This window comes from Arachis hypogaea, chromosome 5 (assembly GCF_003086295.3).
Source record: "Arachis hypogaea cultivar Tifrunner chromosome 5, arahy.Tifrunner.gnm2.J5K5, whole genome shotgun sequence".
Taxonomy (NCBI): Eukaryota; Viridiplantae; Streptophyta; class Magnoliopsida; order Fabales; family Fabaceae; genus Arachis; species Arachis hypogaea.
The window spans coordinates 11,577,835-11,591,665 of record NC_092040.1 but is presented as its reverse complement, the minus strand read 5'-3'; the positions used below and the strand labels follow the sequence as shown (position 1 = coordinate 11,591,665).

At 31.8% G+C, this 13,831-nt stretch overlaps 2 protein-coding genes across 2 annotated transcripts; one reads left to right on the top strand and one right to left on the bottom strand.

Moving 5' to 3' along the window:
* The first annotated feature begins 478 nt into the window (after positions 1 to 478).
* On the top strand, positions 479 to 4,113 carry LOC112800770 (3-epi-6-deoxocathasterone 23-monooxygenase CYP90C1). Its single transcript, XM_025843162.3, has 9 exons — positions 479 to 1,042; positions 1,976 to 2,300; positions 2,376 to 2,525; positions 2,597 to 2,857; positions 2,928 to 3,026; positions 3,093 to 3,171; positions 3,246 to 3,352; positions 3,426 to 3,553; positions 3,833 to 4,113. The coding sequence occupies exons 1-9, from the start codon at positions 732 to 734 to the stop codon at positions 3,921 to 3,923; spliced, it is 1,551 nt and encodes a 516-aa protein (XP_025698947.1). The 5' UTR covers positions 479 to 731; the 3' UTR covers positions 3,924 to 4,113.
* A 1,953-nt stretch (positions 4,114 to 6,066) lies between these two features.
* LOC112800769 (ribosomal RNA small subunit methyltransferase, mitochondrial) lies at positions 6,067 to 8,056 on the bottom strand. The gene is made up of 2 exons (XM_025843161.3): positions 7,127 to 8,056; positions 6,067 to 7,015 (listed from the first exon to the last, which is right to left on the bottom strand). The coding sequence occupies exons 1-2, from the start codon at positions 7,493 to 7,495 to the stop codon at positions 6,320 to 6,322; spliced, it is 1,065 nt and encodes a 354-aa protein (XP_025698946.1). The 5' UTR covers positions 7,496 to 8,056; the 3' UTR covers positions 6,067 to 6,319.
* Between the last annotated feature and the right edge of the window lie 5,775 nt (positions 8,057 to 13,831).

The window sequence follows — 13,831 nt, the reverse complement described above, 5'->3', positions numbered from 1 at the left end:
ATATAAAATTTGGTGACTACTATTGGTATAAAAGTATCTTTAAATAAAGATATTATTTGATTAATATTATATAATTTAACATATTTAATTAAAATTATGTAATATAATATATGCTAATATTTTAGTTATTATTTTTACATAAAAGTATTTTCTTGTGAAGATTCACCCTAAAACTTATACATTTTTTTTTGAGAAAAATTAAAGTAAGCTATTAAATAATTATATCAAAAAAATAAATTTTGAAATGTACAAAAGTCTTTTGTAATTCTCAAAAAAGAAAAAAAATTTTGGATTATTTTAATTTGAAGTGTATATTTTTATGAGAAAGTTTAAAAAGCCATAATTTTTATTAAAATTTAATTAATATTTAATTAATAAAAAAGAATATATAATTTTATATTATTAAATATAATTTTATATTATTAAAATATTAATAATAATTAATTAATAATTACAAATTACAAAATTTGGTGAAGACTAATTTTTATAGGACTAAAATAGTTGGGTTACTCTCTTTCACTTGATTAGTAAGCTTTGTTTCTAGATATATAGTATTTAGATTTAGATGATAGATATCCAATCCATCTCCTTCGTGTCTATCGTCTCTTGTTTACATGATATATATATAAGTCTCTTCACTCCAAAACAAGAAAAAGGTTTCTCCCTTAATCACCTCACTTTCTGTTTCCCTCCCTACCTATTCATTTTCCTTTCTTTCATCTAACACCTGCATGAACCCAAAACCGCCACGAGTCACTGCTTATGACTTGGTGGTTGGTATATATAGCCAGAGAGAGCATCACAAACAAGACATGGCATGGATGATTGTGACGGGAGTAATAATCTGCTTCATCACGAGTCTTTGTTGGTGGCTTCTCCGTGAAAATAACAAGAAGAAGAAGAAGAAGAAGGTGGTGAGAAAGGGGAAGGTTCCAGAAGGGCGGTGGGGTTGGCCTATAATCGGAGAGACCCTTGATTTCATTGCCTCTGGCTACACTTCTCAACCTCAACCTCTCACCTTCTTGGAAAAGCGCAAGTCCATGTAAGTACTCATTCTTTGCATGCGCATCATCATCATCATTATTATTTCCATTCTCATCATGCTTCTTTTTCATTAGGGCAATAATAATGACATGCATGCTCCGCCAATATTATATACTATTAATTAATGCACATACAAGTGTGATTATTATTCCCACCACAAAAAACTTTAGTCAATTCTCAATTTTCGATGGAGAAAAAGAAAAGCAAAGTATTTATTGTATGTGAAATTGTGATGAGTCATAGTCATATTTTATTTGGAATAATATAATTAATATGTATTCAGGATAACTAAAAAATTGAAAACCGCTAAAAGATTTCGTTATCCATCATACCAATATCTTTCTCCTCTATATGTGAAGGCCCAGTTTATTTTTGAAAATGATATGACTATGGTCCTTTCCATTCACCATTCCCATGTGTTGCTCACAATAATTTTGTCTTCCTGGTCCACACTCATGTACTATTTTTACTTATTATCTACTATAATAATAATAAAGCACATAAACCAGCTACTAACACTAATTATAGCTTAACTAGAAAAATTAAGCAGATTCAGAATTTTAGTTTATTTAAATTCAGTTTCTTTATTTAATTTGACTTGCGTGGCGAGGGAGAAAGACAAAGGTGAGTTCAGTTGTAGAGTTGTACGTTTTACCCTATGAAAAGTACTGAAAAGACGAAACGAGAGAATTAATGAGTGTACTATAGCTTTACAACGATGAAGGATGGATCCTTTCAAGTTTCAATAATTAAGGTTTTTATTTCTTGCTATAAAGAAAAAGAACCTAGCTAGCTAGCTTTAGGTATAGCCTATAATTGAGGCATCACTAGTTCCAAAATGGGACCGATATATGCAAAGTTAGGTCAAGGAATTAATTAAAACATTTAAATATTTTTAATTAAGATAGAAAGGAAATTGAAATGTTTGTAGGTATGGGAATGTGTTCAAGACGAGCATATTGGGAAGCAGTGTGATAGTGTCGACGGAGGTGGAGGTGAACAAGGTGGTTCTGATGAACCAAGGGAACATGTTCGTCCCTGCTTATCCCAAATCAATAAGGGAACTCATGGGGGAACACTCCATACTCCACATGAATGGCACCCTCCACAGGAAGATGCATGCACTCATCGGAGGCTTCCTCCGATCCCCGCACCTCAAGGCTCGAATCACCACTGACATTGAACGCGCTGTCAAACAATGCTTGGCCACTTGGACCTCGCACCAATCAATATACGTTCAAGATCAAGTCAAAATGGTATACTATATCTATAATTCTATATATACATGCATAAATCAATTACTCTTTTTGATGAGTGTATGTATGTGTCAGATTACGTTTAGTGTATTGGTTAAAGTTTTGATGAGCGTTGGTGCTGGTGAAGAGCTCAAGTTGTTGAAGAAAGAATTTGAAGAGTTCATCAAAGGGTTAATTTGCTTGCCCCTCAAGTTTCCAGGAACAAGGCTATACAAATCCTTGAAGGTTTATTATTAATTATTTAATTTACTTGGAATTGGTTTAGTTTGAGTGATGAGATGCATGCATGCATGCAGGCGAAAGAAAGGATGGTGAAGATTGTGAAGAGGATAATAGAGGAGAGGAAAAAGAAGAAGAAGGAAAAAGCTAGTAATGAAGAGGAGAAGGATGTGGTGGACGTGGTGTTAGGGAATGAGTGGAATCCGGAGCTGACGTTGGAAATGATGAGCTCCAACATAATAGAGATGATGATACCTGGTGAAGAGACCCTTCCTACTGCCATGACCATCGCTCTCTTCTTCCTTTCTAACTCCCCTCTTGCTCTTTCCAAACTCCGAGTAAGCCTCACTTTTTTACTCTAATTAAAGTTTAGTTTACTTGTCTGATTTGGATTTTTGTTATTACTAGGAGGAGAACATGCAACTGAAGAGGCAGAAGAGTAGTAGTCCTAACTCTTCAGATGAATATGCATGGACTGATTACATGTCACTGCAATTTACTCAGAATGTGAGTCTCTAACTCTATCTGCAATTTACATGTAGTGTTTAATCTTACTATTTTGCTTTCTATAAGGTCATAAGTGAAACTCTTAGAATGGCCAATATTGTCAACGGCATTTGGAGAAAAGCAGTCAAAGACGTAGAAATTAAAGGTGAGTTGTTTCGGCCAACAACACTTGTGCATGTATAACAAACTTACTTATCTATACTAATTAATTCTCTTCAGGGTACTTAATTCCTAAGGGATGGTGTGTTATGGCATCACTTACCTCTGTTCACTTAGACTCCAACAACTATGAAAACCCCTTTAAGTTTGATCCATGGAGATGGGAGGTAACAACTATATATCAAAACGTATCTATCATGATTATTTCATATATAATTAATAATCATATAAAACTTGCAGAAAATTGGAGCTGCGGCTAGTAACAACTGTTTTACCCCATTTGGCGGTGGACAGAGATTATGCCCTGGGTTAGAACTCTCTAGGCTAGAGCTTTCTATTTTCCTTCACCATCTTGTCACTACTTACAGGTAAATAGTATATGAGCTTCACTAGAAATTACTTTTCTTTTTTTAAAGGAAAATAATGATTTTGCGATTTCATTCTGTAATTCCTTTGTGGAAAAGTATAGGAAACCAACAATATTTTTGAACAATGTGTGAACAATGTGAATTAATAGAGTTAAAAGAGTAAATTTAATTAGTAACATTAAATTAGAGTGTAGTGTATTTTTATTTGATTAGTGGATGTTCATGTTATTCAAGAAAGATATTATTTACCCAGCATTCCCCTTCTTTTCTTTCAAGCAGATGGGTAGCTGAGACAGATGAAATAATATACTTTCCAACCGTCAAGATGAAAAGAAAGCTGCCAATTAGTGTAGAACCCATTAATGCATGATTGGATTAGATCATAAATAAATCCCGGTGGTGTACAGAGGGATATTTATTTTAACATGGGGGATAAAATAAGAATTAAAGGAAGACAATGGGAAATGTTTTATGTATTCACTCCTTCTTGTACATCAAGTCCATAGACACCTCTTTATAATGGAATGGAATGGAATTTCAATGTTTATCCAATAAGAAAAGAATTTGTGTTCATTCTGGGTAGAAGACATAAATGAATACGAATAATATATCTTATAACAAAAAGGGACATTTCAAGAACTGAAATGTTTAGTAACGAAAAAATATTAGCCAAACATTTTTTGAATTTGTTTTCGTATAACATTCATTAATTATCGCTAGAATTAATAAATGTTAAATAAGATAATTTTACACTGTTTTTGTTAAATTTTTATTATTTTTTTGCGCATTACTGAGAAAACAATTTATCATTTATGCATGCATGTATTCTTTGATTTATTTTGCTAGCTTTACAGGCATTTATTTAGTTCTAGTGTCGCATCATCTTGCGGGGGAGAGAGCTGCCTTTGGGCCCTCCTTAGCTATAACTCTTTCATACCTTGTCTTCTATCAATTAAAATTTTCCCTACATGGTTGTTCTTGGAAATTTTCATTGTACTTTAAATTCATCTTTTAGATTTTGATTAACCAAATTTAGACTTTTAGATTTCGATTTGTGACTAGTATTTAGTCTCAGAATTTATCTCCATCAATGAGTTGAGTTGGCACATTAAGTTGATCGAGCGACGGTAATCGCAACAGAGGTTGCTTAGAATGGCAACACGAAGAGAAAGTAATAGTCGAGTGATTTGCGCAAGAATGATTTCTCCTGTAAAAACTAAAAATATGTAATTTAATTCGTGAATTTACACAACCATCAAATGATATCATTTCATATCATGGCAACCTAATGTGTCAATTTAGCTCATTGTTAATGAAGTAAACTCTGAACTAATGCGAGTTACCAATCGAAATTTAAGAATCCAAATTGAGTTAATTGAAATTTTATGAGTTAATCTAAGACATGATCCAAATTTCAGAAGTGATTTTGAGTGTTAACTCATATCTGCTGTGGGTTTTGCGTTGCTTTCGGCCCCATCCCGTGAAATTAGCTCGAGCTCTGCTACAGGCTACTAAAACTTTTCAATATTCAATACCATAAAAAAAAAAACCTCTTCAATATTAGCACAAAGTGAAGATGCTCCGCTTATGCATGCAGCTTAAACTATTTTATACCTATGGGGATTGGGGACTATTATTGCCGAGAAAGAAAATAGGGCAAACTATCGCCATAAAATGTGGTATTACTTAATTAAATTTATAACTGCTATCTATATATTAAAATCAACTATCTAATATATATATATATATATATATATATATATATATATATATATATATATATATATATATATATTTTAATGTATATTATATATTAGTGATTAATTTTTTTTTGTCTTTTACGATAATTTTTTAGCAGCAGATCAAAAATTAATTCACTACAGTATTGAACTTTATTTAAAGATTTATCATTGACTAATGAATTACTGTTAGAAGTAATATACGGGCTAGCTCGCATTTATATCCCACTCGGCTTAATGGTAGATCGACGGTTAAGCCTACTTATTTTTGTTTTTGTTTTTTATATAATTAAATATTAAAAAAATATATAATTTTGTAAATATTTTAATAAATTTATAATTTTTAAAAACAATAAAATTATCATTTTTAAATTTACAAACACTAAAATTTTTATAATTATAAAAATCTAATAAACATAATTATTAACCAAATTTTTTGAAGTAAAATCATAGAATAACGGTTTCATCAGGTAAATTCATCCCGTCAAAATCCGTGGGTTAGGCCGTGCGAGTTTAACTCACGGTCTCAAATTTATAGTTCAGTGTCCCGCGAATTTTTGTCCTTTACCACCCCTAGTTGTTGCATGCATAAAGTGAAATTCAAATCTCAAAACTTACTTAAGCGGACTAGTAAATTAATCCCTGATATTAGTGATTGATATTAGTGACTAATTTTACTGTAAGATAATTAAAGTAGGGGTATGAAAAGCAAAATTTGCATGTTATCTCTCACTATGTTAGGAACTTTCACATACTTCATAAACACACAGACGCTTAGAAAGAAGAAACTTAGTATTTGTTTAACTTTACAATAAATTATGCAAGGCCTACAATAAACATAGCGAATCGTTATAAAGAAAATAACTCTGCATGAATTTGTTACCCAGTTTCAGGCTTTCATTAATGCAAAAATTCAAAGGTTTTAATATCATCAAGACCTTCACTTTGATTTCAATATGAATCTCTTTTTCTTTTCTTTATATATGTAAGGCCTATATTCCATGGAGCAGTTGCTAACCAGGGGGCACTAGCCATCATCTTCATCAAATCTATCTTCATTAGAGTTCTTGCGACAGTCATGAAAATATATGCCAGCTCCATTGAACAATGAGAGCAAATGCAGCAATTCCTCAATAGAAAGTTTGGAAGGCCGTTTGTCTTCATACCCTCCCGTTTTAAGCACCCCAATAATCTTTTCCTTAAAAGACCTCTGAGACCCCCCTTCGTCATGGTCATGATCATCATCATCTTCTTCTTCTTCTTCGGCAAAACCAGATACATTGGACAGTTTGGACAAGCTTAAAAGTTTGGACTTTTGCTTAAAGGTGGCCCCAAGTGTCTTGTTCTTCCTGCTAAAACAAGTCCTGGTGAAGGCCCTCCACTCACGCATATCAACATCTGGAACCTGATCCTTGGGGCGGATTATGACAACAGAGGAATCAACTTTGGGGCATGGCAGAAAGTCCCTCTTGCTAACATCCATGACAAACTCCACGTCAGCCACAAGCTTCACGTTCACCGCCAATCGGTTGAACTCAGAGTCACCGGGATTGGCCAGTAACCTTCCAGCAAACTCCTTCTGAAGCAGAAGAGTTGCACTCCTAAATGGGCATGCTCCATACACCAGTTTCATCAGAAGAGGTGACGAAATCCCATAAGGAATGTTCGCCACCACGAGATCAAAGTGTGGGAATAGTATTCGCAACGCATCTTTTTGTATAACCTGAAATCCCCAAGGAGAAAAATAAAAACTTTGGTTGAGGCATTTCATCGAACATGTGGATGACTAAAAGAAGTAACGTTAGAAAACTTTTACAGTTAGTTAGTTAGTTACGTTGAGCTTGTGGCGGAGGCCGTGTTGTAGGACGCGCTTCTCGAGTACATGTACCATACGATCGTCGATCTCGACGGCGACGACCCTGTGGGCGGCTTCTAGAAGCTTGAGGGTGAGGTTGCCGGTGCCGGGTCCTATCTCGAGGACAGTGTCAGTGGGATTGATAGCGGACCTCCGAACGATGGTGTCGAGAATTCGAGGGTTGACGAGAATGTGTTGACCTCTGCTCTTGTAGAAACGAAAGCTCTCTTCTTTTTCACTATTGCCACCGCCACCATTGTTGACATCGTGGTGGTGCAGTTGCCGCGGTGACAGTTTTTGTAGACTATAGGGGATTAACCCAAGGACGCGCCTTGGGGCTCCAAGCATGGTCAGGTACCACTGCTTGCTTCTTCGCGACGTTGGACATAGATCTTCTCTTGATTGGGCCGTATTGGAGCCCAAACGATCTTATCCAAGCCCATATAGTTTTCCTTTTTGTATCTGGGCCCAAATAAGTACCTTTCTCCTTTTTCTTTATCCAAATGCAAAAATATGTGGTGTGTTAGATATAATTTGTTCTCATATGTTCTTGGAGATGTAATAGGATTATTATTGTCAAATGTGTATTTGTAATCATTCAATAAACTAATAGGTCAGCGTACCATATTTGATAGCATCAGCAAGTAGTGAGAGTGAATTGGATAAAAGGCATACGTACTCATTATTATGTATAAATATTGTGGGACACAAGCAGGGTTGAGTAGTTGAAGATGATGGCAAATTAGATTGGAGCCATATACTTTGTCAGTTTGTCTATTCATGAATGGGGGGACAACTGGGGGCTAAAGTAAAACGAAAGAACTTGAGAACAAAGCATGGAGCAAATCAATTATTGTTACAAAGCTTACGGGGAATTCCTAATTCATAATTTATGGCAAGTATGCCAGCCACGCTCTTCTCACTCCCTTTGAATGCATGCTTTAATTTACTTTTCGTTGACCATTCCTTCCCAATACAAAATAATTGTTCCTTGCTCCTTGCTTTGCTTTGCTTTGCTTTTGGGTTTACTCCCCATGCCAATGATTTATACATAGCTTCATTTACGTTGTCCTTCCTATGACACACGATATATAACAACATAATTTTGGCGGTTGCTATTTACCTTTACCTGCCCCGTGTTCTAAAGGAGTGACATATGAAATTGGAATGGATTTGATTCGAATGTTGTCTCCTTACAAGATTAGTTTCCAGAGTATTATTGTAATCGTCCACTACTAAAATTATTATGACATAAAGACAACAATAATATATTATAAAGAACATTAGGCCAACCTAATAACTACTTGTATTAACATTATCGAGACAAAAAGGACTAGCTTAATTCTAGATCGAAGAATTAAGAGAAAAAGAAAAGATATTGCAAAAACAAGCATTTTGTGGCGCCATGTATAGAGAGGAATTCATTTAGTTCCCGCCAAAACCAAAATGGAGAATAAAGTCCCATTGGTCTAATTATTGAAAAAGCGAACGCAATATCAATACGACATGTGGACCAAATTCTAGGTTGAGCAACTTTACGCCATATAAAAATTAGAACCCATTACTCCATTAACTTTGTCAAATAGCAGTGGCTGCCTAACCCTAACCCCATAGTATTACGTATTATATATACTGCCATTACATATATTATATTCTAAAGGGTCCTGAAATAACTAAACAGAAAAGAATAGTGCACTATACTAATCGTTTTGAATAAATCTTACAGTCGAAGGAATCTCCATGGAGGCCAGAAGGCTCATTCAAAATGTTAAATAATGAAACTTTTTTTTTTCTTCCCAAGTATATATTCAGCATGTTTGGTCGTGGGGGTTTACAATACAACCACACCTTTTAAACAACATCTACTAATTAATGAATATATTAAGTTATGGTGGTTAAAAGTTAGTTGTGATTAAATTCCGTATTTCAAGAATTAGTTAGAGTTCGTTATTAGCTGCTGTCACATTCGATAGCTACCTGAACTCCTGAAGTGTACTTGTGTATACAAAGTCTTCATAAAAACCAACTATATATTATTCCATTTAATATGCATACGAGAATAATTTCTTCTCTATTTTTCTCTTTAATTTTTAATTAGTTGAGTAAATTTTCCTTTAATGACAAAAATTTGAGAGTGAGGAATAAAATACAGAAGAAAATAAAGAAAAAACAAAGCCAAAAGTGTTTTTGACACTTGACTAAAGTTTGGCTAAAATATAGCTATTTACCTAATTTTGTTTTGTACTTCAGTTATCAACTATATTAGGTATATATTAAAATAAGCTACTAATATAAAATATATATTAAAATATAAAATATATATTAAAAATAAATTAAATAATAATTATATTTATACATAAATATAAAATAACTGATTTTAATAGTTAATTTTTATATACAAATAATATTTTTGGTCAGTTATTTTTCTGTACTTTAATTTGTTTGAGAGCCTTTCACTGCATTCTGTTATAGAGTTTCAATCCACAACTCTTACATTATCAGGTTACGCTTCCTAGTTGATTTCACGTAGCAAAAATACTGTTTATTTCAAGAGTCGAATTCTGTTAGTAATATAAAATCTTAATTCGTTAATAGAAGAGAAATTCACTGAAACAACAATAGATCCAAATGAGTCATGCCAAATTCACTCAGAGACTCAGAGTAGGTGCGGCTTACAATTCATGCTACCTATAAATTCATAAAAGTAAAAATATCATTCAGAACATACATAATCACATCATACAGCAACGAATACAACACTTGTTTCGTCGCACTGCTAGCCACCTTCGCCGCCATTTGTCGCTTTAATGCCTTATGCATGAAGAATGAGTTAGAAAAATGTTTTTATTATATATTAAACTACTCTTCCACCTTTAGCCATGACAACAATAAAAAAATTTTATGAGATACAAATTCATCTCAGCAGAATATAAAAATTCAATTATAATTTTAGTCTTTATCTTATCTTTATTTTATTTTATTTATTTTTATCTTTTATAGGTCAATGCTTTATATATACTTAGTTTTACCTTCCTAGTTTATACTACAATTCAATTAATCAACAATCAATAAAAGTTCGCATTCTTTTCTTTTCTTATTCTTTCACAATTTTATCATTATACTGAATAAAAATATGAATTATGCTAACCAATAACTTTCTTGAACAATATAAATAATCACCAATCAAATAAAAAACAATATATTATCTCTAAATTACCTACCTAAATCTTAATATTAGAATAACTATCTGCACACTTAGTGAAATAAATATCTAATATATCCATTATTCAAATTATTTAATATTTTCATTATCTACCTATATTTTTTCTAAAAATATAATATTGTAATTTCTCATAGGAAAACAAGCTTTACTTAAATTTACTCTTTGTATCAGGGTATACTTTAATACTTATGTTAAGTCCATTATCTTTAATATTAATTCACGTGTATAAATTTTAATAAATATAAAATAATACTGATTTAGGTATATAAATTTTAATAAATATAAATATAAATTATATATTTTATATATATAAATTTTTATAAATATAAAGTATTGATTTTAAATAATAATATTTGCTGATTCTATTGTATTGTTGATTAAATACAAATATAATTTTTATAATAATAGTCAATGTATCAATAGTTAATATATATATCAAAAATAAATTATAATATTAAGTAAGTAAGCATGTTATTTTATGAGAACAATTTGTTACATTATCAATTATCAATAGTATTTTTGTTAATTTTTTGGTAATTTTTATTTATGGTTATATTTAATAGAAATAAAATATTTTTATATATATATTTTTAGAATATATTTTTTATATATATATTTAAAATATAATAATTAATTATTATTAATAATAAATTAACAGATATTATATTTGTACCTATATTTTTCCTTATGGGAAAGGTACAAGCCTACAAGGTAGTAGAGGACAAGGATATGAGGCAATAGGCATTAATTGAGATAATAATGTGTGTATATAATCCCACAAAGCACAAAGATCCTCGTGATTTTGTGTGAACCAGGGCCATTTCTCCTCCACCTTCCTGCGCGTGATCCCAAAGCTCAACGGACCGACGTTAACGGCGATAGGATCCCAGGAGCCACAAGCCCACTACCCTAACGGTGTTAATCACCCGCTTTGCTTCATGCGTGGCACGTGCTGGGGCTCTACTTTCATAGTGGTGGGCCCCATAAATGCATGAATCCGTTATGACGTGGACCACTAACGTCCATCCCTTTAGCCACTCACGTCTTGTATTCCTCTTTTCTTTCTTCAACCACTTAGAATCAATTTTTCGAGTGGTTAGTGGTTATTCATACCAAAGGATAATCTTTTAATATGTATTATATTGAACAATTTTAAATAAAGTTTTTTATGGAAAAAAATATTTTCTTTTTCAACATGCTTTATCAACAAGCAGAAATGACCCATATATATCATTTTGATATATAGCAAAAATAAGATATATTCTTTTTCGGGATATTGTATATTTTCCATTATTGCAAACTGAAAGTGTACAATATTTGGTTATTGGTATATATAATAAGCAACTCTCTTCGTAAGGTTATTTATTTATTGAAAAAATTTAAGAAACTAACTATATCATGAACTAATTTAAGTTAATTCCTTATATTTTTAGCATTAATATTTAAAAATTAGGAATAGTAAAAAATTATTTTTTTTATAATAAACCTCTTATTTTAAAATTAATTACATTGATTCTAGTTGACTATATTTTTAATTGGTTCCTTAACGAAACCGTCATTTATTTTAGTTTTAGGGTCAAGTTTATAGCTATTTAAGTGGATATATACTGTAAATATTTTCACACATGTTCACGTGTAATTGTATATATTTCTGTTTTATATTGGAATTTATGTCCATAAATTGATTAAATGATTTGTTTAAACTCACCAAATCTTAAAATTGGCCTGTATAAATTAAATTTGGATTTACCTATCATGTGTCCAAAAAAAATAAGTTAACTTAAAATAATTTTTATTAAATTTACAAAAGTTGAAGTTTTTAATGTATTTATTTTATATCTATTAAATAAAAAAATTAAAATCCTCTATTAATGATAAATTTATTATGTGTCCTAAAAACACATATTAGTTAAATCCAGTAAATTTTTAGAATATAAAAATCTGATAGAAATCACGAAAAACATATAAAATCATCAAAACGGTTAATCGCAGAACCCTGATAATCAATATTTAATGTCTATTGAAACTTATAAAGACAAAAAACTGTTATGAGAGTACACATTCTATAAACCGAGGACGCGCAAAGGCAAAATTAAAGAGGATACACACAAGTTCTTACTTAATTTTCGAAATCACATTTTATTTATTGAAATATCGGAGTGTCTTTTTACAAGTATATATGTTCCATCAATAGGCAATGAGCGATCGAGGTCCCACTTATCTAGTTGGTGAGTTTACTAAACCGAAAAAGAATTTTCCTTCAAAAATTTCTCGTTGCATTTAAATGAGATACAACTGAAAAACTAACTGAATAGGGTGTCTCGATATTGATATGCCCCGCTAAAATGTAAATTTGCATAATGTAGTTGTTGCTTGTTACAAAGTAGTAAAACAACTTCACATAATTGTTGTAATTGATAAGAGAACAGGCATAATAGACATAGTGTGTGTAGTGTGTACTAATATCGCCAGAAAATATGATTGAAGATGGAATCTCGCATTTTTAAATTCATATTTGGGAAAGGAACATTATATTACCTACTCTTAATGTATGAACACATGGGATAGATATGTTAGTTGTGGGTAAACGTGATTTGGAAGGTTCAAGTAAGAAACAAATTAGTTGAGTGTGGTGTCCTACACACAATCAGAACAACTCACTACTCCAAAATTCCAATCTACACCCGTCCTTCTCGCCGTTAAACGTGTTGAACAAATCTGAAATCAAAGTCCAAAAGCTAAGCTATTATATTCGAACAATTAGTACAAGTTAGAACATCATAAATGAAACTAAATCACTAGGTGCCGTCCATTCATATGACACGACCAAACATGCCCCCATGTGGGGGCTAATTAACCTTGTATATAGCAGATATATCATCACTATTATGATTTACCAACCATATTCTTTCTCCTTTGACTTTGTGCTCTCCACAAATTAAAGTGATTAATTGTTCAACCCCATAATAATGAATTAAAAAGAAACAAGTGCTTTTGACTAGATGTATGTAGTACTATAATAAATTGGAGGATCATTTTACAATTAACACTATACTTTTCTTTGCCTTTATCTTTTGCTAGTAATTTGTAGTTGCACCGTACCCTTTTACTGTTATTGATGAAAAGAAAGTGAATATTCGATTAACTAATGACGCTCTTTATCTCAAACTAACCCATAACCATTGGTTCACTGCACTTAAAATTACAATGAAAAAGGAAAAGAAACGAAAAGAATAAAGAAAAAAGCATGGCCTACCTAGCCATCTCCATCAAGATACAAGAGGTGAGAATCCAATGTCCAGTTCACTAGTTAGTAAAATTATGCTCACGGTAAGTACGTAACGTACACTAAAGAATTATAAAATCTATTGTTGAAAAAAAAAATTGCAAGAAAGTAATTAAATTATCCCAAGAGAAAAATGAAAAAAAAACCTGCATCAAGGCTTTAATTTTTCATCTCT

Coding starts and splice junctions, on each gene's coding strand:
- LOC112800769 (XM_025843161.3), bottom strand. CDS start 7,495: ATGCTTGGAGCCCCAAGGCGCGTCCTTGGGTTAATCCCCTATAGTCTA. Junction 7,016..7,126: donor GCCTCCGCCACAAGCTCAAC/GTAACTAACTAA, acceptor TGGGGATTTCAG/GTTATACAAAAAGATGCGTT.
- LOC112800770 (XM_025843162.3), top strand. CDS start 732: ATGAACCCAAAACCGCCACGAGTCACTGCTTATGACTTGGTGGTTGGT. Junction 1,043..1,975: donor TTGGAAAAGCGCAAGTCCAT/GTAAGTACTCAT, acceptor AAATGTTTGTAG/GTATGGGAATGTGTTCAAGA. Junction 3,027..3,092: donor CACTGCAATTTACTCAGAAT/GTGAGTCTCTAA, acceptor GCTTTCTATAAG/GTCATAAGTGAAACTCTTAG.